The sequence below is a fragment of the Chanodichthys erythropterus genome, chromosome 4 (assembly GCF_024489055.1).
Source record: "Chanodichthys erythropterus isolate Z2021 chromosome 4, ASM2448905v1, whole genome shotgun sequence".
Taxonomy (NCBI): Eukaryota; Metazoa; Chordata; class Actinopteri; order Cypriniformes; family Xenocyprididae; genus Chanodichthys; species Chanodichthys erythropterus.
The window spans coordinates 19,707,202-19,731,048 of record NC_090224.1 but is presented as its reverse complement, the minus strand read 5'-3'; the positions used below and the strand labels follow the sequence as shown (position 1 = coordinate 19,731,048).

The 23,847-nt window shown below is 36.4% G+C and overlaps 1 protein-coding gene across 2 annotated transcripts; it reads right to left on the bottom strand.

The window, feature by feature from the left end:
• Positions 1-28: 28 nt before the first annotated feature.
• On the bottom strand, positions 29-23,764 carry LOC137019212 (uncharacterized). Of its 2 annotated transcripts, none has more exons than XM_067384428.1 (5): positions 23,253-23,764; positions 12,458-12,655; positions 6,892-7,320; positions 4,662-4,807; positions 29-1,659 (listed from the first exon to the last, which is right to left on the bottom strand). In XM_067384428.1, the coding sequence occupies exons 1-5, from the start codon at positions 23,323-23,325 to the stop codon at positions 1,615-1,617; spliced, it is 891 nt and encodes a 296-aa protein (XP_067240529.1). In that variant the 5' UTR covers positions 23,326-23,764; the 3' UTR covers positions 29-1,614. The 2 variants fall into 2 exon arrangements, with proteins under 2 accessions (XP_067240529.1, XP_067240530.1); XM_067384429.1 differs by having other exon boundaries at positions 6,892-7,296; positions 23,253-23,756.
• Between the last annotated feature and the right edge of the window lie 83 nt (positions 23,765-23,847).

Genomic DNA, 23,847 nt, shown 5'->3' with positions numbered 1-23,847 from the left:
ACAACTTTCAAAAAGTAACAATTTAGTGTGTATTTTAAAGAATTTTATTAATTAAAGAACAATGTGTAATATAAGAAATGCACTCACAAGTTATTACATGAAGGAAACAATATCACACATCCATCAGCCAACAAACCACAAGAAGGAAAATACTGTATTTTTCACTTTTATTAATCAATAAAAAAATGGGTGTTAAGTTTAAAGCTACATTTTTTTTTGTTTATTTTTTTTTCTCAGTTTTTATAAAAAACATTTCAGGCACAAGAAAAGCTTTAAAGTGATAGTTCACCCAAAAATTATAGTTCTGTCATAATTTAGTCACCCTAAAGTTGTTCCAAACCTGTATGAATTTCTTTCTTCATTTGAACACTAAAGAAGATGGTTGGTAATCAAACAGATGACGGTAGCCATAGTATTTTTTCCTACTATGGAAGTCAATGGCTATCGTCATCTGTTTATCAACATTCTTCAAAATATCAAAATGTTCAACAGATAAAAAGTTTTGGAACATCTTGAGTGTGAGTAAATGACACAAAATTTCATTTTTGAGTGAACTATCTCTTTAAAACTATGGCTAAACATCTTACTGTGCGTTGCTCAGTGTTGGCAGCCTGTCAAAGTGCACCTAAATGGATATTTTTATCTTAAAACATAATCTTAAAAGCAGCAGAATTATGTCTTATTGTAACTGAAAGCATTGAAGTTGTTTCGGTTAAAAGAGGCATTTGCATTTTCGCCATTTGTTGTTTTGCTATTTGAAGACAATCCAAATGATAAAAATAATTCCCAATTTTCTCTTGAAGTTAAGTGAATGTTTATATGCCAGACAAAAATAGCATTTTTTTTCAGAAGTGGAAATATCCTTGGGAATGAAGCAGAGAACAAAGTGAAATAAACACTGGAAATTAAGTTCATGTTTAAAAATCAGTTTACAGTAATGCATTTACTATGAAGTCTATCCTTGTGTGTGCCATGCAAAGGTTACAGTGTTTAGCCGCTTTACAGGAGCTGAAAAACAGTATAACTTTACACAGACAAGGTTAGTACACTATTTAATCACCCTAGTCTCATGTTAACACGTGTATTGTTTACGTCATGTGGCTGTACTGTTGAAAATGCATTTCATTGTTTATTTTGCTGCCCCATAGACTTGCATTATAAGTGCACTACTGTAAACATGACTGCTGCTCTTTAACAAAGACAAGAACTTGATCAGAAAAACAGCAAAGCAGCAAGTTAGAATTCTAGAATTAGACAAAATGTAACACACACACACACACACACACACACAACTGAAGCAGATCCAGAGATGGCACAGCTATCAGAGAAACAAATGAACACACAGAGCCAAAAACAGCTCCCAAATATTCCCGCAGCACACGACCCTTCCCAAACCCCACGTAAAGTGCAAGAACACAACGCAACAAACAGGCACTGACGGCCACGGTGAATTTAACAACTAAAGTGGAGTATTACGCTACATTTAGTCCTGTGACAGAAACAACAGGAGTGTTTGTGCCTCTATGAAGCACATGAGCCATTCAATTCTGTCTGTCTTGTGTTGAACAGAGGATGTTGGGCGCTCTGAAGATGTCCGAGGAACATCTACGTTTTTCAGTAGCTGTACATGGAGAGAGGGGCGTCCTCCAGCATATCGTCCTGAAACACACAAATATCAGTGAGTCGTTCTTAGGAAACGGTGCCATTTATGTGTCTCAATGACACAAAGAGGCCATATTATACACTTTCACAAAGTCTTGTTGTTGTTTTAGGGCTCTACTATAATAAGTTTTTATGCTTGAATGTTCAAGCACATTATTTTCCCTATATTTGACATTGCTGCAGCTCCATTTGTCAGTGACGCTGTTTAGTTCCGGTATCGATGAAGCCCCTCCTTCTGAAAAGCACAATGTGCTCTGATTGGTCTGCTGGAGCAGAGTGTTGATTGGTTAACTGCCCTGAGTGTGTTTGGGAAATGTCCTGCCCCTTACCATAATTGCCAGTTTCAACACACTACTAACTAACTCAACCAGGCCCCACCCCTTTATTTTGCATATGCCTTGGGCGGGAATTATTTAAATGAGGAATACTGTGACTTGTTCATTCCCGGAAGAAAACTCAAGACCACATTGGAGGTACAGGGAGTTTCAGGAAGTTCAGAAACAGACTCTGATTTAGAGAATAACTCCCGCTGGAGGGACTTTGTGCTTTTGAACTTTGCAGACCTTTATCATGCTCAAACGGCAACATTACACACTAAAGAAAGATGAACATGCAAAAGGCCTAATAGGAGCCCTTTAATATCATTAATGGGAAACTACATTATGTGATGGATTTTCATTACATATATGTTTAGTTAGGGCTGGGCGATATGTCGCATGTGATTGTCACGCGCATTTTGTCAGTAAAGCCGGTTCCCTGATTACCGCTAAATCGTCATCACCTGCTTTCAAATGGAGCGGCATTTAATAAACAGAGCCGTAGTTCACCGACAAGCTACGCAATATCGTGTTCATATCGCAGATGAATCGCCTTCGATAATGAACGCGATATTGCGTGGCTTATCAGTGAACTACAGCTCTGTCTATTAAATGCCGCTCCATTTGAAAGCAGGTGATGGCGATTTAGCGGTAATCAGGGAACCGGCTTTACTGACGAAATGCGCGTGACAATCGCATTCGATATATCGCCCAGCCCTAGGTTTAGTCTAAAGACAATTTTAAATGTTCATTAGGCAATCTTTTCTTCTTTTTTTTTTCGTATGTTCAAACTTAAATATTTAAGGGAATTTTAAAAAATTAGTATCAGTTATGGCCTATTTCTCTTGTCATATTAAAGGGAGTGACATCAAAAAAAGTATTACTTTTTTTAATCAATATCATCATTATGGCCCTAAAATGGGTAAATATAATGTCTTGAAAGTAGAATGGGTTATATAGAATTTTAACATTTTTCTTTTCTTGAAATTAAAATCATGCATTTACTATTGTATTTTTGTCCTATCTGCCGGCGATTTGATTTCGCCCGGCAACTCAGTCTGGAAACCCGTACATTCATTTCTGCTGCATCTGTTACACTTTTGCGGGAACCAATCGCAGACTGGCTTATCCACCTTGCTCGCTATTGGCGGGTATAACACGATGATGACAGAGAAGCGACGGCAAGCACGACCGTCAATCCAATTCCTTTTAACCTATCGACGATGCTGAATGACTTCTTTAGTTTAGCAAACAAATCGCTCGAGTGGGTGTAAATACCATTCACTTACATGTTTTTTTTTTTTGCACAACCTGCAAAAATTGCTCGATGCCATTGCTGCTTCTGCAAACTGCTGATCAATGCTACAAACCAATACAAACTAAACCTGTCTGGAGTTTTCACGTCGCTCTGCAAAGTACGTCACCCGGATCGTTGATCTGATTGGTTGAAGGACTATCCAATTGCGTGAATAATACTCTTGATCACGCCTCTTGTGCAGTAGAAAATACATACAGACTTCCCAGACCAATGTTCAATTTTAAATTGAGCTTGGTCTGGTGATAGCCAGACAATTTTTGTCCTAGATTTTTCAAGAAAAAGCAAAATTGCTGATTTTTTTCTGTGCATGACCTGTGTTAATTTCTGACATATTAAGGGAGTAACATAATAAAAATATTTTTTTAAATGCCCCTATTATGCAATTTTAAACGCTCCTAATTTCGTTTTGGAGGTCTCCTAAAATAGGTTTACATGCATTCAAGGTCAAAAACACTAATTTTCTTATAAAATACACTGCACATGACCTCTTTTCTCACACTGTCTGAAACGGCTCAATTAAGGATTCGATCTCTCTAAACCCTTTCCGAGAGACTGCTCTGCTTTGATTGGTCAGATGGCCCAGTCTGTTGTGACTGGTGGACCGCTTACAGCGCATTTTGGAAACGAAACGTCCATTACCATATCTGAATTTCAGCTCCAGATCTTCCTCAGTGCATGATACGAACAGGGGTCAGTTTTACCGTTTCAATTTGAGTCTTCATCCTTTGGAAGTGCAGCAAAGTAGATTTGCTTTGGCAGCAGAAAACAGCGTCTTCTCGACATGTCGACAACACAAACCAAACTCTTTCAGGCCTCAGCTACAACTAAAGTGTTCGAGGGTTAAAGTAGACATTCCCGGGCAGCCAATGAAGATCATAGACTGGCTGGCATTATGCAAATTTGTTACTTCCTACATGAACCTATGTAGGTTTGTAAGACTGGAATTATTGACGACTCATTTCAGGCAGTTGAGCATTGGTTCTTTCTTTTGGGAGACAAAACTCCATTTATCGGCTCTTTGAAACTTTGTACATTCACATACAGTCATATCACACTACATGAAAGGCAATATTTGAAAAACATAATAGGGGCACTTTAACATCAATATCATAGTGGTTCCTCTAATGTTTGTGACGGTTATGGTACATTCGAGCCTAAAATGGACACTATAACATCTTGAAAGTTCAGCCATAACTTTTTTTTAAATGAAATGGCATTGCATTAGTATAAATCATCTAAATGTCTTCCTGAGAACGACTCTTTTCCTGTCAGTGTTGAACTTCTGTGACGTGACTAATTGCTTAGCAGTTTATTTAGCTGGCGCGTGTTTGTTTTGAAATGAATCGAGGAAACTGAAGTCCTACCATGGGGAGATCTTGAAGTCTGCGAAACTCTGGGCCGTCATTTGTGTTTCTGAATTTCAGGAATATGAGGACCGACACGATGGCAGCAACGACGACAAATGCCGACACCAGTCCAGCCAGGAGCGGGTCAGTGGATACTTTATTGTCTAGAAATCCCAGGAAGAAGGAAAACAGAGAGTGAGAGAGAGAATTATTCTAGCACACTTTCTGGAAAATAATATGTAAATATTGTGTGTTTTTGTGCTTGAGCGTTTCGACAGTGACGCATAGGCATGGCCAATCCACAAAGATCTGTCTGTTCTTCAGTTGTGTCAGCGTGAAGACGTCCCGGCCCTCAGGCATCCCTCAGAGCGCGGCGTTACTCTACAGATATAATGACGCTCTTGTTTCCCAAACGTACCATTATCAGTCTATCTGCTGTTAGACATCTATTCATATCCAGTTTTATGGGGATTTGTTTTCCTCGCCATTATGGTAAACAAAAATGCAGATGTGAACTAAATATTTGTGTGTGCAGCTGCATTCGGTCACAAAGGCTTCAACAAAATGAATAATCATGTGATGTTTGATATCACCGCAATAAATCATGTCCGCATTGAAACACAGAAGGCTTTTTGTCCAAATGCATCCTAACCAGGCACGAGAAGTTTCCAGCAGAAAGTCATGTTTTTGTCCTCACTGACAGTCAAAATCACAGGCTATCAGGACATAATTACATGACAAACATTCAAATGTTGGGGTCGGTAAGATAAGTCTCTTACGCTCACCAAGACTGCATTTATTTTATCAAAAATACAGTAAAAATAGTGAAATATTAATATTGTTTAAAATAAGTGTTTTCTATTTTAATATATTTTAAAATGTAATTTATTCCTGTGATCAAAGCTGAATTTTCAGCATCATTGCTCCAGTCTTCAGTGTCACATGATCCTTCAGAAATCATTCTAATATGATGATTTGCTGCTCAGGAAACATTTCTGATTATTATCAATGTTGAAAACAGTTGTGCTGCTTCATATTTTTGGGAAACTGTAATATATTTTCACTGTCTTTACTGTCACTTTTGATAAATTGAATACATTTTTGCTTAATTTTCTTGCTTGCACTACAATAAACTTAGTGGAAAAAATACATCAAATATGGTGGATAATGCAAAAGTAATTAAATATATACTTGAAAGTACTGACAAATATTGTTTATAATAATTACATTTAATATATGCATTATATTTAGGTGTGTTTAAATAGATTAAGAGTAATGTATATTTAATAATTCAGAATTAATACCGAAAAGTACTGACAAAAATATTTTATAATAAAAAGAATATATTATATTTAAGTATTTAAATAGATTAAGTGTAAGATATATTTGATATTAAGAAATTTTACATAAGCTTACTAAGTAGTTTATAATAAATAAATACACATGTATAGTTAGTAATATATTACTATATTAATATATAACTATTAATATAGCTATATAAATATAGGGACTATCAAACGATTAATCGCATACAAAATAAGTTTGAGTTTGCATAATATATGTGTGAGTACTGTGTGTAATTAATATGTATATATAAATACATACACACAAATTAATGTATATATTTAAGAGAAATATGTTATTTGTACAAATATTTTTATTTATACATGATATAAATTATATATATATAGTAATATATATATATAAAAAATATATATATAATAAATATATACTTGTAAATATTTCTCAAATATATACATGTCAATATAATTATAGAAATTATATGACAATTTATATATATATATATATAAAAATTCTAATATATATTTAATTATAAATGTAATAAGAGTAAATCATATTTGCTGAACAAAGTCTTACATTTACTAGTGAATCTAAGATGTTCTTGTTTTGAGGATGTTGTTTTTACAGGAAAACAAGATAAAATACTGATCAAGAAAATAATTTTTTGCTGTCTAAAGGTGTGGCTACATTTACCATTGCTTAACGAAATTTGGCAGACGAAATCCAGTTATTCCAATAGGAATGTGCACGAAAAAGTTCCCCAAGTTGGTCATGCGAATTCGCCGGCTGACCAACAGAAAGCTGCTTGGTTTGACAGCGATGTCTGTGTGAGCGGTGCTTCATACATCACTACGCTGTTAAAAATGGACACCAGACCTGTTTTTGCATGCACAATTTCATGACCACACCTCAACACAAAGCAGGATTAGCCACTGTTTTCACGTACCATCGTCTCCGACGTTCAGTGCCGAGGGGTTGTCCACGTGGGCTTTGGCCTGAACGGGACTGCTGCTCGTTGACATCTGTGTGCTGACCGCGGGGAAGGCGGCTGCAGTGGATGATGCTGTCGTCGGAGAGGATTTCTGTTTGGGATTTGCGCTAGTTGATTCTGGCCGGGTCGCTTCTGGAGCTCTGGTGGTTTCAGGGGGTGTCGGGTGGAAGGTGGTGATGTGGTTGATGCTTGTGGTCTCATGGGTGGTTGACGGCAGGACTGTAGTAGGTGTTTTAGATCTTACCATGGTAACTGCTGTCTGATTATTCGTAGGTGACACATCAGACTCATTTCGGCTGTCGGTGATGTTCCCAGAGAAACTGACGTTCTCCGCTGGGGCGGATGAGTTCGCCACCATCTCTGATGGTGAAACAGACATGATGGCTTCAAGACAGGAAACACACACAAACAAAGTGTCGTTCACCCTCAGATTTGAGTGCAACCTCCAATAACAGTAGCACAATTATAATAATTTTGATATATGCCATATGATATGACATAAATCAGTCATGTTTTTAAGAAGGACTGCATTTATTTGATGACAAATACAGTAAAAATAGTCATATTGTGAAATATTAGTACAATTTAAAACAACCTTTTTCGTAATTTATTCCTGTGATCAATACTTTTCAGCATCACAGTCTTCAGTGTCACATGATCCTTCAGAAATCATTCTAATATGCTGATTTGCTGCTCAAGAAACATTTCTGATTATTATCAATGTTGAAAACAGTTGTGGAAACCATGATACATTTTTTTTCCAGGATTATTTGATGAATAGAAAGTCCAAAATAACAGATTTATTTGAAATCTGTAACATTATAGATGTTTTGACTGTCACTTTTGATCAATTTAATGCATCATTAAGGATTAAAAGTAGTAATTTCTTTAAAAAAAAAAAAAACTGAACTGTACACAGTACACTTTCATGACTAACTAACAGGTTGTAAAAAAAAATGTTTTTTCCCCTTTTAGTCATGTCCTATCTCGCCTATTGCACAAAGTAAGCTTGGACCGCCGCTGGTGCCCACTCAAAAAATGGGTCCATGACGTCTCTGGTGGGCAGAACTGTAATTATTACCATGTTTCCATGGTGACCTGTGCATAATTACACAAACATGGCAACATATCACAGATCTGTTTGACAGAAATGTTGTGAAATTACTAAAACGCATACATACTGAGGTGAATAATGACATGAAATGTCGCTTTGGGCTTTTTTTCTGTAATGAGCACACATTCATGAGCACACATGAGCACGTGAACCAACAGGCGGCTACATGCCGTTTCTTTGGTTAGTGATGCCTTCCTTTGGACTTTGTTAAAGACAAAAAGCATTTCCAACCCATTTTAAGTCTTATAGACTTATGTCTGAGTGAAACATGATATTCACTCAGTCATATCGCAGGGTTAGACTTGTTTTAATCCATTAGAAAGTGATTGGATTGTGAAAAGTGGTCTCTTTGTGACGGATGGGGGAAGGGATTAAAAATAAGAGGGCTTGGAGATGTCAGAAAAAAGGAAAGTTGCTTCAGAGGTGGAGTAAGTTGTTAATTCTTTCATTTGATGATCTTTTTTCCTGTGTAATGACAGGAACATGTAAATAGAGTTTATTTCCATGTGTTCATAAACCAGAAATGAGGAACCACAGGAGTTGGTTGTTCTGCAATGATCTGAATGTGAAAACACTGAATGTTTGCCACATATGTGTGAGTTCTTTAGAGAAAGAGAGAGGGGCTGTGTTCACAATATCACTATCTAGCATGCTATTCCTATTTCTGCAGTATGTATGCTACCATGCATTCAAAAATGTGGGGTCACTGAGATTTGTTTGAAAGAAATTAAAACTTTCATTCAGCAAGGATGCATTAAATTGATCAAAAGTGATGGTAAAGACATTTAAAATGTTACAAAAGATTTCTGTTTCAAATAAATGCTGTTGAACTTTCTATTCGTTAAAGAATCCTGAACAAAATGCATCACGGTTTCCACAATAATATGAAGCAGCACAGCCATTTTCAATATTGATAATAATCAGAAATGTTTCTTGAGCAGCAAATCAGCATATTAGAATGATTTCTGAAGGATCATGTGACACTGAAGACTGGACTGAAAACTCAAGTAATGAGAGTTGTATGCAAGTATGCTATTGCCAATTTAGCCCTTCAGTGTGATGAAGAAATCACAACTAATATCAGACATGATGTTTAACATCTTATTCTTGACACATTTAATTCGACTGTCAACAGTTATATTGATTTTGTGTTAAAATGTCTTAAATGAATGACCTCCGCTGAATTAATCATGCAATGTAATGAGATCATGTGACAACATTGCATGCTACCATGTAAAACTGCATATTGTTTCATAGATAGTACATTTGAAAATAGTAGGCAGTATTCAGTACACTGTGAAATTTTTTTTTTTCGAAGTTGGAAATAAAATAAATGGATTATTTATTAAGAAAACACCATTTCAGAATTCCATGTTTAATTCAATGCATTACTTGCTGTTTCTTTGTAATTAATTGTGAAATTTACTAGTAATTTTGAAGAGAAAAGAGAATTTTTTCCATGTAGTATTTCCCCTGAATGCAGCTGGGTTTTTAGCACTACAGTATTGCAGCAGGATCATTTTTAATGGTGTGTTGGTGAGATCTTTCATCGATTCACAGTTGTTCTGTTTCACAATGTGTGTCTGTGCATGTGCACTGATCTATATGTGCTGTGTGTCAGACTCTCACACTCTCACGTCAAATCTTGCACTGCATTCACTCACTCTCTCTCTTTATCGCACACCTTCAGTTGTAGTTTACAGCCACAGATTATCAGATCACACTCTGACAACGACAGTGATGTCTCACGCTTATACTTCAATGAGAGTGAGACATCACTGCCAATGTCAGAGCGTGATCAGACCTCACTAAGCGAGTGCTGAACGCAGTGGGACATAGTGGTGTTTTAGAGGTAAAAAATACCGTTCGGTTTCTCACACAAACTGATCGTTTCGTGTCTTAGGACATCAATGTGTCGTCACGAGCCGCAGGGTTTAATTTGGATTTGTCTGTGCAAGTTTTTTCAACTCTTATTGATTGTGTTCCCATTCACTCCCATTATTTGTCTGACAGACGGCAGCAGTTGAAGTTAAAAATCATAATTTGCGTTCGACCGAAGAAACAAAGTCACCTACATCTTGGATGCACTGGAGGTAAGAAGATAAACATCAAATTTTCATTTTTGGGTGAACTATCCCTTTAATATTAGAAAAGCTTTTCAGCTCTGGAGAGACCGAAGCAGGAAGGCCTGAAAATGAACGCTGAGGTTTTGGGGTGGAGCACTGAAGGGAGGGGCGTGTTTCTTTGGGTTGATTTCAAATATCAACAGTGTTTCTCAGAAATCGCTTACGGCACCTTTAAGTGGTTTTATGGAAGAATTCACCCAATGAACATGACACTCCTTTCATTTACTCACATGTTGTTCTAAACCTATTGCGATTTTGATTATGAAACAAAAAAAAAAAAAAAAAAGTGAATGATGACATACATTGGTATGTTCTGACATCTGCTTTTGTGTTTTAGAGAAGAAAGAAAGTCATCCGTGTTTGGAACGACAGGAGAGTGAGTAAATGATGACAGAATTTTTATTCTTAGGTTAACTATTCCTCTATGGTGGTTTAGTTTCAATAAAAAGAAATGAGCAAAAATTAGCAAGAAATTACTATTATTTATAAAGTATTTATTAAAAATTAAAATGTTATTTTATTTGTATATTTTCAGAATATTAGTAATTTTATTATGTGCATTTGTCATTTTTTTTTTAGTACTTCAGCTTGACCTTATTTCAGTTAGTTGCCAAGTTTTTAATCTAATATTTATATTTCATTTTAGGTAACACTTTGCAACGTACATTAGTTAATGCATTAACTAACATTAAAGGTGCCCAAGAATGCTTTTTCACAAGATGTAATATAAGTCTAAGGTGTCTCCTGAATGTGTCTGTGAAGTTTCAGCTCAAAATACCCCATAGATTTTTTTAATTAATTTTTTTAACTGCCAATTTTGGGGCATCATTAACTATACACTGATTTTGGCAGCGCGCCGCCCCTTTAATTCGCCTGCTCCCTGCCACACGAGCTCTCAACTAAATTACAGTGCATTTACAAAGTTCACACAGCTAATATAACCCTCAAATGGATCTTTACAAGATGTTCGTCATGCATGCTGCATGCATGCTTCGAATTATGTGAGTAAAGTATTTATTTTGATGTTTACGTTTGATTCTGAATGAGTTTGAGGCTATTCTCTGTGGCTAACGGCTAATGCTACACTGTTGGAGAGATTTATAAAGAATGAAGTTGTGTTTATGAATTATACAGACTGCAAGTGTTTAATAATGAAAATAGCGACGGCTCTTGTCTCCGTGAATACAGTAAGAAACGATGGTAACTTTAACCACATTTAACAGTACATTAGCAACATGCTAATGAAACATTTAAAAAGACAACTTACAAATATCACTAAAAACATCATGCTATCATGGATCATGTCAGTTATTATTGCTCCTTCTGCCATTTTTCGCTGTTGTTCTTGCTTGCTTACCTAGTCTGTGCACAGATCCAGACGTTAATACTGCCTTTCCTTGTGTAATGCTTGAACATGAGCTGGCATATATGCAAATATTGGGGTCATACATATTAATGATCCCGACTGTTACATAACAGTCGGTGTTATGTTGAGATCCGTGTGTTTTCCGGAAGTCTTTTAAACAAATGAGATTGACATAAGAAGGAGGAAGCAATGGGGTTTGAAACTCAATGTATGTCTTTTCCATGTACTGAACTCTTGTTATTCAACTATGCTGAGGTAAATTCAAATTTTGATTCTAGGGCACCGTTAACTAATAATGAGCAATACATTGTTGCAGTATTTATTAATTATTACAGTATTTATTATTGTAAACTGTTTATTGTTAGTTAATATTAGCTAATATTAGTCCATTAAATAATACTTTCGATTTTGATAATGTATTAGTAAATGTTAAAATTAACATTAACTAAGATAAATAAATGGTTTAAAAGTGTTGTTAGCTCACGTTAAATTATGTAGTTAACTGTTTACAAATGAAATCTTATTGTAAAGTGTTACCTTATTTTATTTCAATTACTGAAATTTATAATTTAGTTAACAATAACAACACTGCTGAATAAAAAATAGAAAAAGATACAACATTGTCAATATGATTTTTTACAGGTGTTTCAGAATTATACATTCTGTTGTGTTTTAGGGTTAAAGCAAATGTCTGTAAGATTAACGGATTATGTCCTGGCAGAAAATTACCAGCACCTTTTCCATTTTTCTCTTACAGATTATTTCAGAGACTAAATATGTTTCAAATCCAGTGATTAGTTCTCCCTCAAAAACGCTTGTTGTTGCAGTCTTGGAACTTGCTCAGAGCCTATTAGATTGGGGTTTTGACGGCACTGTTAATCTCTGAATAAAAACCCAGATTAATAAATGGTGTACCTGTCGTCGTGTTTGTGTGAGGCGTGGGCTCAGTGCTGCTCGTGTGGTTGGTCGAGGACTGTGTCTGATTGCTGACAGGTGGTGTCTCCGGCTGCAGGGACGATGCCATGTTGACGTCACGCACGCCGTCTCTTCTCTTCACAGAGGCGTGAGGTGGTGAGGACACGTAAGCCGCAGACGACACGCAGCGGTAATCACCTGAAGACAGGAGTAAAACGAGGATACAGAGATGATGTATGAATCAGGAACACAGAACTAGGGAAATTTCGGTCTGTAAGATAAATTATACAAAGTAATCTGCATATTTAAATGAAAATGGGTGTTATCATGAATTAAAAATGAGAGAATGTCTCTGCCAAATCAGAATCCACAAGAGGGAATGTTTAAAGCTCTTCTGTCTTTCATAATCTGATGAAAAGTGTTAATAATTAATTCAATCATTTAATTAAGCAACATTGGAACATCTGAAATTTAATAAGTTGAAGTACTAAAAATATAAAAAATTTAAGCTAAATAGAAATACTGAAAAAAGTAATGATAAAGTGGCAAAAAACAACCAAATTACTAAAATTTTAAATGGAAAATAAAAGCTAATTCTAAATATAAGTAAATACACTGTAAAAATTATTTTTATAGTTGTAAATAGTATATATTTTTTAAAGTTGTAAATAGAACAGATTATTGGAATATGTTTCACTAGAATATTTCAATGTTACTTGCTGTTTAATTGTGAAATTTACGAGTTTCTACACCAGATTTTTTCAGTGAAGTATAATAATACATAAATACTAAAATAACACTTGAAACATAAATTGACAGTATTTTTATCTAGTTTTTTAAGATGTTTGCCCATGCACAGCTCGCTGGTATGATGCTAGTATGTAGTTACCGGAGCATTGTTTTAAACAGATTTATAATATCATTTATCAGTCATAAACAAAAAGTTAATTATTTGTTGTAATGTTGGCTAATATCTGTACATCATTATTTGACTCGAGAGACTTCCTTTTACATTGAGCTATTATAGGATCCCTTATCTCTGTCTCACTCGCTCACACACACACACACACACACACACACACACACACACACACACACACACACACACACACACACACACACACACACACACACACACACTTGTGTTTGTGGGTCATTACCCAGAATCCTTAGGGAGTTTTTTTTTAAGGGTTTTGTGCACCACACCCTGCCACTTCACAAGATTTCTTTTGGCTGAGCTCCTCAATAACAGCCCTGTTCTGATCTACTGCCGCCCCACGTCACGAACCACACAACCCGCTCGCAACGGGAATATAGGACGACTCCGGAGGATATTTTGGGAGTGTGATTCAGAGCATGATTCAGCAGATTATTTTGTTCTTTTATTGGGAAAAATACACCAGTCCACAGCATGAAAATGACCTGAGCAGCATCAAACAGAACAGATGTATCACAATGCTTCATAAAGACAGTCCATGGCCTTTTCATACTCACTAGCACTCAGTTTCACTCTTAACCTTTGCACCATTTTTTTTCTCTCTCCATTTAGTTTATTTTTGTCTCAAGACACACATCTTCCATTTAAGCCCTGCATGTGTGTGTGAAATGAACACAGCTCACATATCAGAATGGTACAGCATTACACACAACTTCATTTTTTTCCACATCAGCCTTCTTTAAAGGCCCACTGAAGGCCCACATTATTCAATGTGTTGATGTAATTTCCACTGAAACAGGAAGACAGGGCAGTACGTATCAAACAGCACCTCCCCTTTTTTAAAATAGCCAATAGCATTTTGTTTATATCACAGCTCGGCCAGAGCCGTTTCTCCTCCTAATCTCCTCCATATCGCTTTAGAATACAGCATTCTGTGCAGAATTCAAATGGGTCTGATACGTAGTGTGGTCTGCGCCGACTTGTGCATATTAATCGCTCTGTGCTATTGTGTCTCAGTCTAAACCGGAGCAGACTGTGCGTGCGCTGACAAACTAACATGAAACCAGACTTCATTCGCCTCAATTGAAAGCATATTTACACTGTCTGAATCGTTCACCATGTAGAAAATAGTAAGTGTGTGAACAAGTGACTGATTTTAGCCACAGATTCAGTGTCTGTTTATAATGTAGGGGGCGGGGCGCTTTAGATTCTAGAGAGCATTTGATTGGACAGAAGATCTTGGGTTAGTTCACCCCGGGTGTGTCTCATACGTTCTGAAAAGTGAAGCCACGGGCTCTTTGATCGCCCCCTGGAGGCTGGATGCAGTACAGGTCATAAACACCGCCCTCTCAATGCAGTCGAATGAGACTTCAGTGAAAACTTAAAAATAAATTCTGCTTCAAATAAAACTTTCTGAAAGATGGTTTTGGTCATTTAAGGTAGTTGTTATCACACTGATATATATTCAATTGTTCGTTTTTGTGATGATTTAGATTTTAGCTAGCAATTTGATGCTATAAAAACGGGGCGTGTCGTCATGATTCGAAGTTGATTGACAGCTTGTCTGAGGACTGTCGGAGCTTCGAGGGGAGATTGAAGATGCATTAACTAACTGTTAATTTTCGATTTCTTTGTCATTAACAGCAACAAAATGAGTTGTTCAGCAGTAAACTGTACTAACCGACCTACAGGATCTGACGGATCACTGAACTTTTTTTCTGTAACATCAAATGTGGGCGTTATAAGCTAATTAATAAATGTTATTAGTTAAGATAACACACCTAATGTTAACCATGTCGGGAAAAAGCAGGTGATCGTTATCTGGCAGTTACTTATTATTTTTATGGGTATAAAATAATAATTAGCAGGACAAAACTAATGATAGCTTACTCTAATTACAGCAATCGATCTCCTGTAATGTTAGTTGAACTTGATTTAAAATGGCAGGACCGTTTCTGATGATTTAGAGTTGTTTCTAGAGGCATATTATATTGATTTTATCTACTGAATTTGCTGTTTCAAAAATATTATTGCTCTAGAAACAGAATAGCCTATTATTTTATAGGTAGACTTTTAAATTGTGTATAATTTTTATAGTCTATTTAAAATACTAGAATGATGACGCAGTCGTCTGGGCGGAAGTTTGATATCGCGACTCCGCCTCCGGCTCAACTGACGATTCCTTCTGCGCATGCCCAGGCTCCAAACTTTTTTTTTTTTGACGTATTGCGTAACGTGTCAGCGCCCATTCATCAGCCCATTTTGGCTTCAGTTCAATACAATGGAAGGAAGCGACGTCGCGTCGTCCATCTTTTTTTACAGTCTATGGTTCACCCAAAAATGAAAATTATGTCATTAATGACTCACCCTCCGTTCATCTTCAGAACACAGTTTAAGACATTTTAGATTTAGTCAGAGAGCTTTCTGTCCCTCCATTGAAAATGTATGTACGGTATACTGTCCATGTCCAGAAAGGTACTAAAAACATCATCAAAGTAGTCCATGTGACATCAGTGGGTTAGTTAGAAGTTTTTGAAGCATCGAAAATACATTTTGGTCCAAAAATAACAAAAACTACGACTTTATTCAGCATTGTATTCTCTTCCGGGTCTGTTGTCAATCCGCGTTCACGACTCCGCAGTGACGCTGATGACGTGTTATCCGGTGCGCCAGAGCTTCATTTACAGTCTGAGGGAGACACACGCTGTATTCAAGCTATTCTACATTGTTTGTATTTTGGTATTGCTATATTTTTTAAAATGGTGCGTAAGTGTGCATGTCGCGGATGTCCTAATCACCAAAAACAATGACGTAAAAGTGCATTACCAACGCCGACAGATGAAAGGATTCAATGGAATCAATTCAATGGAAATGATTCCGGAAGAGAAGACAATGCTGAATAAAGTCATAGTTTTTGTTATTTTTGGAACAAAATGTATTTTCGATGCTTCAAACACTTCTAACTAACCCACTGATGTCACATGGACTACTTTGATGATGTTTTCATTACCTTTCTAGACATGGACAGTATAGCGTACATACATTTTCAATGGAGGGACAGAAAGCTCTCGGACTAAATCGAAAATATCTTAAACTGTGTTCCCAAGATGAACGGAGGTCTTACGGGTTTGGAACGACATGAGCGTGAGTCATTAATGACATAATTTTCATTTTTGGGTGAACTAACCCTTTAAGTGCAGGGTGATGTCATCAAAACTGTTGATCCATATTGGTGGAAGTGACGAGACTGTTTTTGAGCGCTTATATCTTCTACAAATTTTGAAATTGTCTGCATGCAAAATCGAGTACTTCTCTACTATATAGTAGGAAAAAACAGTAAGTCAACAGAGTAGTACATCCGAATTCATAGTATTCGAAAAACAGTAGGCGAAATGCCCCCGGTTGACCTACTTCCAGCGAGATTTTGAAGTGCGCATTTGATGGACACTTTACTATCCCATGAGGCCACGGGAGAGGATTTGTGAATGGAGGTGAAGTGACATAACTTAACATAAAATAATAATAACATGGCGGATGTAGTATGCCCAGATTACATTCATACTTCCCGCATTCATACTATATAAAACATACTTTTTTAATGGTCTCAAAGTAAGTTCAAATTCAAGTGGAGTACCTACTTAGCACATGATTTCGGACACAGCAATTGTCTGGTAAATCATTAAAGGGTTAGTTCACCCAAAAATGAAAATAATGTAATTTATTACTTACCCTCATGTCATTCCACACCCGTAAGACCTTCGTTCATCTTCAGAACACAAATTAAGATATTTTGATTAAATCCGATGGCTCCGTGAGGCCTGCATAGGGAGCAATGCCACTGTAACTCTCAAGATCCATTAATGTACTAAAACATATTTAAATTAGTTCATGTGAGTACAGTGGTTCTACCTTAATATTATAAAGCGACGAGAATATTTTTGTGCACCAAAAAAACAACAACTAAATAACGACTTTTCAACAATATAGTGATGGGCTGATTTCAAAACACTGCTTCAGAGCTTTACGAATCGGATCAGTGATTTGGAGCGCCAAAGTCATGTGATTTGAACAATTTAGCCGTTTGATAGAAGATCCGAATCACTGATTTGATTCGTAAAGCTCCGAAGCAGTATTTTGAAATCGACCTATCACTATATTACGGAAGAGGATTAGGGCCAAGCAATAATAAAAAAATAAAACCATCTCGAGATTAAAGTTGTTAAATTTCGAGAAAAAAAGTCGAGATAAAATGTTGAGAATAAACTCGTTAAATTACGAGAAAAAAACTCGTTGAATTTCGAGAACAATTTCGTTAAATAACGAATTTGTTCTCATAATTTAACAACTTTTTTCTCGTAATTTAACGACTTTTTTCTCGTAATTTAATGACTTTATTCTCAACATTTTATCGCGACTTTTTCTAGAAATTTAACGAGTTTATTCTCAACATTTTATCTAGACTTTTTTCTTGTAATTTAATGAGTTTATTCTCAACATTTTATTTCAACCTTTTTCTCGGAATTTAACGATTTTTTTCTCGAAATTTAACAACTTTAATCTCGAGATGCTTTTATTTTTTTATTATTGCTTGGCCCTAATCCTCTTCTGTACTATATTGTTGAAAAGTCGTTATTTTGGTTTTTTTGCCGCACAAAAAGTATTCTAATCTTCTTTATAATATTAAGGTAGAACCACTGTACTCACACGAACTGATTTGAATGTGTTTTAGTACCTTTATGAATCTTGAGAGTTACAATGTCATTGCTGTCTATAGAGGCCTCACTGAGCCATCAGATTTTATTAAAATATCTTAATTTGCATTCTGAAGATGAACGAAGGTCTTCTGGGTGTATAACGACATGAGGGTGAGTAATTAATGACATTATTTTCATTTTTGGGTGAACTAACCCTTTAAAACATGTAAAATGGAAGTGTAAACGGTGTTCTGGATCGCATCATTTACTGTGTTTACATGCTTGTAACTTTGGACATATTGAATGGAATGTTTCAGTCTTGAGGTCTACATTGGATTCCAGTGTTTGTATTTTAAAGTTTACTAGGTTTCCTCATGTAAGTGTTACTGTACACACTTTTTTGTTGTTGCTTTTTTTGGTGGATCATTCATTTAAAAATTAAACAACGTGACTTCTGTGTCAAAACTAGAAGCAATCTGATGTATCAAAACCCTATATTTGCACCAGGGGTTTTAAACATGATCTTAAACTACCCACAGTTATGAGGAGCGCTACAGACACAGTTCCATGCCATAATAAAACATCCTGTAAAGATGTGATTTGCAGATATGAGAGGTGAGAAAACCTCTGAGTAGATGTGAGAAACATGAAGGAGGAGAGCAAGTGAGAAACAGATGATGACATGCTGGGTGAATATTATTAGAGGTGTTTGCCACAATGTCAAGTGGATTCTTTTCATTACTATAGCTATGTTTCCATCAAAAGTTGTGAATTTAAAGGTATAGTTCACCCAAAAATGAAAATTATACCATGATTTGCAAACCCTCAAGCCATTCTACATGACTATCTTCTTTCAGACAAACACAGTCCGAGATATTTAAAAATATCCTGGCTCTTCCAAGCTTTATAATGGTAGTAAACGGGGGGAATGCATACATCCACCATATATTATTTAATAAAGGCCTTCTGAAGTGAAGCAATGTTTTTTTTGTAAGAAAAATGTCCATATTTAAAACTTTATTAACTAAAATAATTAGCTTCCGGCAGACGACCGTACACATACTGTGCAAGTCGACTTGCTCCACAAGAGTAACCCCCTGACGTGATGTAGGATGTAGGAGTAGCGTAAGTTTAGACGGCTCTCGTGGTTCAAACAAATATGGCTGGGCAACAAACTCAAGCTCCTCTTCTCATCAAAATCCTCCGGCATTTCTCTTTAAAATTTCTCATTTTAAACTTCTAACTCGTGACGGGTGTTTTGTTTTGCTCTATCCTCTGCGCTTCCGTGTTCGTCATTATGTAATGCGTCGGGTCAGAGGTCACTCTTCCACCGCAAATCGATGCGTACAGCCGTCTGTCGGAAGCTAGTTATTATAGTTAATAAAGTTTTGAATATGGATATTTTTCTTACAAAAACCCATTGCTTCACTTCAGAAGGCCTTTATTAACCCCCTGGAGCCGTATGGATTATTTTTATGATGGATGGATGCTTTTTTTGGGCTTCAAAATGACGCCCCCCCGATCACTACCATTATGAAGCTTGGAAGAGCCAGGATATTTTTAAATATATCTATGCTTGTGTTTGTCTGAATAAAGATAGTCATATACACCTAGGATGTCTTGAGGGTGAGTAAATCATGGGATCATTAAGAGAACAAAATTGTCTCTTCCTGGAAAATTGGTGCAAATTGGTGCAAAATATCTGTAATAAGAATGGGAAGGTGCTGCAATCAGGGAAGAAACTGTGGCTCTTTTTTCCTAAAAATGGGTGGATAGAAACATAGCTTACGAGTATATTTATGGTTTGTGATTTGTGAAATGCCTAACCTAAGTATTAAAGGGTTAGTTCACCCAAAAATGAAGCTTCCTTTATGGATCTTAAGAGAGGAAGTGTCCATTTCTCCCTATGAAGGCTTCACGGAGCCATCGGATTTCAACTAAAATATCTTAATTTGTGTTCTGAAGATGAACGAAGGTGTTACGGGTGTGGAACGGCATGAGGGTGAGTAATGAATTAATGACAGAATTTAAATTTTTGGGTGAACTAACCCTTTAATTACTCACCCACATGTCGTTCCACACCCGCAAGACCTTCGTTCATCTTTGGATTCTTGATGGAATCAGTTGTTCGGAGCGCCAAAGTCACGTGATTTCAATAAACGTCATAAGTAATCGTCACGTCATAAGTGTTTTGCAATTTCAATAGTTCACGTGACTTTGGTAGTTTGATACATGATCCGAACCACTGATTTGAAACGAAAGATTTGTAAATCTTCTAAGCTTCAGAAAGCAGTGTTTTAAAATCGCCCATCACTAGATATTGTTGAATAAAGTCGTTATTTTGTTTTTTTGGCGCACAAAAAGTTTTCTCGTTGCTTCATAACATTAAGGTTGAACCACTGTAGTCACATGAACTGTTTTACAAATATCTTTAGTAGCTTTCTGGGCATTGAAAGTGTTAATTATCTTACTGGCAATGCAGGCCTCACTGAGCCATCGGATTTCATCAAAAATATCTTAATTTGTGTTCTGAAGATGAACGAAGGTATTACGGGTGTGGAACGGTATGAGGGAGAGTAATTAATGACAGAATTTTCATTTTTGGGTGAACTAACCCTTTAAACTTTTGTGCTTGTTAAAATAATGTGATTCATTTGTGCTTGTTCCAATCATGATCTGCTCACTGGCACACACTTTTAAGGGGACGAGGAGGCTGAAGGTCATTTTTTACCCTCCAGATCATCTCCATGGATCCCAATGGTGATGCTTCTATTTCAAATCTATCTTTATTTTAAGTATTCATTAATATATTACATTATTTAAATAATTGTATACATTAAATAATTGGTAATATATTACAAAGACTTCATTACAACAGTAGCCAAAACATTGACTAAAACTGTTGCTTAACATTACCAAGTAAGCTAGTGCCACTTATGTAACACCAACTGAAAAGGAAAGTGTTACTGCATTTTAAAGAAAAAAAAGAATATTTTTCTTTGGATCTTCTGCAGTGCACAAATGAACTGGGCAAAATAAGACCAGGAAAGAAAGTAAACAGGGTTTTCAAAGCTGTAAACATGGAATTAAAAACAAAAGAGAAAAGTTAAAATAGTTCCAAAATGAAAGTGAGAGGAACGTTAGAATGCAAAGAGGACAAGCCACAGAAACGCTCTAAAAATACACCACGATTGTTCAGCAGCGTGTCCTGAACAATCTCACTCTCACTCAGTCATTCTCAGGGAACTTTACAGGCCGTTCTGTGAGAAGAGCTCAGCTTAACAAAAACAGGCCTTCTGCATTACAATCAGATTTAAATACGGTAAAAACACACCGCTGCATGACTCTTAATTACAAACACTGGCTATAAATGAAAGCATTCTGGGATTGAGAGACAGTATCTGTGGTTTAAACAAGCAATCCCATGATGCTCTCTGTGCCAGTGCTGTGTGAGAGAGATAAATTTCATGCATTTCCGCCCTCATATGATTGTGTGTGTGTGTGTGTGCGTGCGTTTTTGTGACATATCAGGACACAAATTTGTATGATGACATGGGTATGACATAGATATTACAAGGAGAGGGTGACTTATGAGGACATTACCCCATGTCCCCACTTTTCAAATGGCTTATAAATCATACAGAATTAGTTTTTGTGAGAAAGTAAAAAATGTAATGGGTTGGTTTAGGGGTAGGGGTAGTGTAGAAAATACAAGTTTTACAGTATAAAAACCATTATGCCTATGGAATGTGTGTGTGTGTGTGTGTGTGTGTGTGTGTGTGTGTGTGTGTGTGTGTGAGTGTGTGTGTGTGTGTGTGTACATGTTTGATAATGGAATATCAAATTAAATTTGAGAGAGTTTTCACAAAGCTGGTGACCATGTGCTCTTTTACAGGAACACATAACTAAGTAGACAGCAAAAGTTTTAACTAATGGCATATAAAATATCATATTTAAATATTCTGATTTAAAGCACCAGCATATGTTTGTGTTCATATTAAATCATGTTAGTCTTACTGTCCAGTTTCCAGTGTCAGGCTGTAATTAGAGTTCTGGATGAGTCTAAGGCTGTGCCTCAAATCATGGTGAGCTGCTCCCTAACTAGAAAGCATTTTTGAGTATCATAAAGGATTAGTCCACTTTCAAATTAAAATTTCCTGATAATTACTCACCCTCATGTCATCCAAGATGTTCATGTCTTTCTTTCTTCAGTCAAAAATAAATGAAGGTTTTTGATGAAAACATTTCAGGATTATTCTCCTTATAGTGGACTTCAATGGACTCCAAACGGTTGAAGGTCAAAATTACAGTTTCACTGCAATTACAGCTTCAAAACATTTTTCACGATCCCAGATGAAGAATAAGGGTCTTTTCTAGAGAAACCACTGCTCATTTTCTAAAATAAAATTTAAAATTGTATACATTTTAACCATAAATGCTCATCTTGAACTAGCTCTTCATCTTCTCTATTTGAATTCCGGCATTGTAGACACTGCTAAGTGTATTACTGCCCTCCACAGGTCAAAGTTTGAACTTATTGTTATATACTTGCACTAGCATATTGTATATGACAATTTAGTTCAAACTTTGACCTGTGGAGGGCAGTAATACACTTAGCAGAGCTGGAAATCAAATAGAGAAGAAGAAGAGAGCTAGTTCAAGATGAGCATTTATGGTTAAAATGTATAAAATTTTACAATTTTTTTTAGAAAATGAGTGATGGTTTCTCTAGATAAGACCCTTATTCCTCATCTGGGATCATGTAGAACGTTTTGAAGCTGCACTGAAACTGTAATTTTGACCTTCAACCGTTTGGTGCCCATTGAAGTCCACTATAAAAAATCCTGGAATGTTTTCATCAAAAACCTTAATTTCTTTTTGACTGAAGAAAGACATGAACATCTTGGATGACATGAGGGTGAGTAAATTATCAGGACATTTTAATTTGAAAGTGAACTAATCCTTTAAGTACATTCAGCAGTTTGGGCATCCATAATAAACCACGGTGGCTGCCTAGGTAGGCAGCTCGCTAGGATTTGAGACAACCATTGTTTGACTGCACAGGATACGCGTGGCAGCAGAATACATTTCACAATTGCCATTACTATTATTGTTTCCAGACAAACAGAGATAGATAGATAGAGAGATAGATATTTTTTTTTACCTGTAATCAAAGAACAGTAGAAGAGCACAATCGCGCAAAACGCAACATTTCCACATCTGCCCATATCCTTCATATGACAAAAGAAAAAACTAACTTTAACCTAAACTAATCGAGTCCTTCTTCCGTTCTTTCCTTCTTCAGACGTAAAAACAGAAACAAAAGTCACAAACGCCTCTGGATGGGCGCTGAAAGCGGACAGAGATGAATTCAGATGTCAACACGATTTTCTTAGTGTCCTGCAGCGTGACAGAATCCAGTCAGATGATCAGATCAGTTCATTCACAGCAGATCCAGACCTGAGGTGATCCGCTGCGCTCGAGCCTAAGCGGTGGGCGGAGCGCGGTGACGCGCGCGCACGAGGGGCCTTGGCTGGATGGAGCGTCTCGAGACCATGCTCGAGACGCGAATCTGTGATTTCCGACAAAGCTCGTGGCGAAGCATAGAACAACTTTTGTGTTGCACTCCAAGAATATCATGGCATTACATTCAAGTTTTCGAATGCATTCTAATGAATTATGTCTCTCGGCACATGTGATTACATTATGTAAAATAAAAAATAAAAAAATCTAAATATACTTGAATTAAAAGACAGATA

Coding starts and splice junctions, on each gene's coding strand:
- LOC137019212 (XM_067384428.1), bottom strand. CDS start 23,325: ATGAAGGATATGGGCAGATGTGGAAATGTTGCGTTTTGCGCGATTGTG. Junction 4,808..6,891: donor ACTGAACGTCGGAGACGATG/GTACGTGAAAAC, acceptor TGGGATTTCTAG/ACAATAAAGTATCCACTGAC. Junction 1,660..4,661: donor GACTTCAAGATCTCCCCATG/GTAGGACTTCAG, acceptor TGTGTGTTTCAG/GACGATATGCTGGAGGACGC.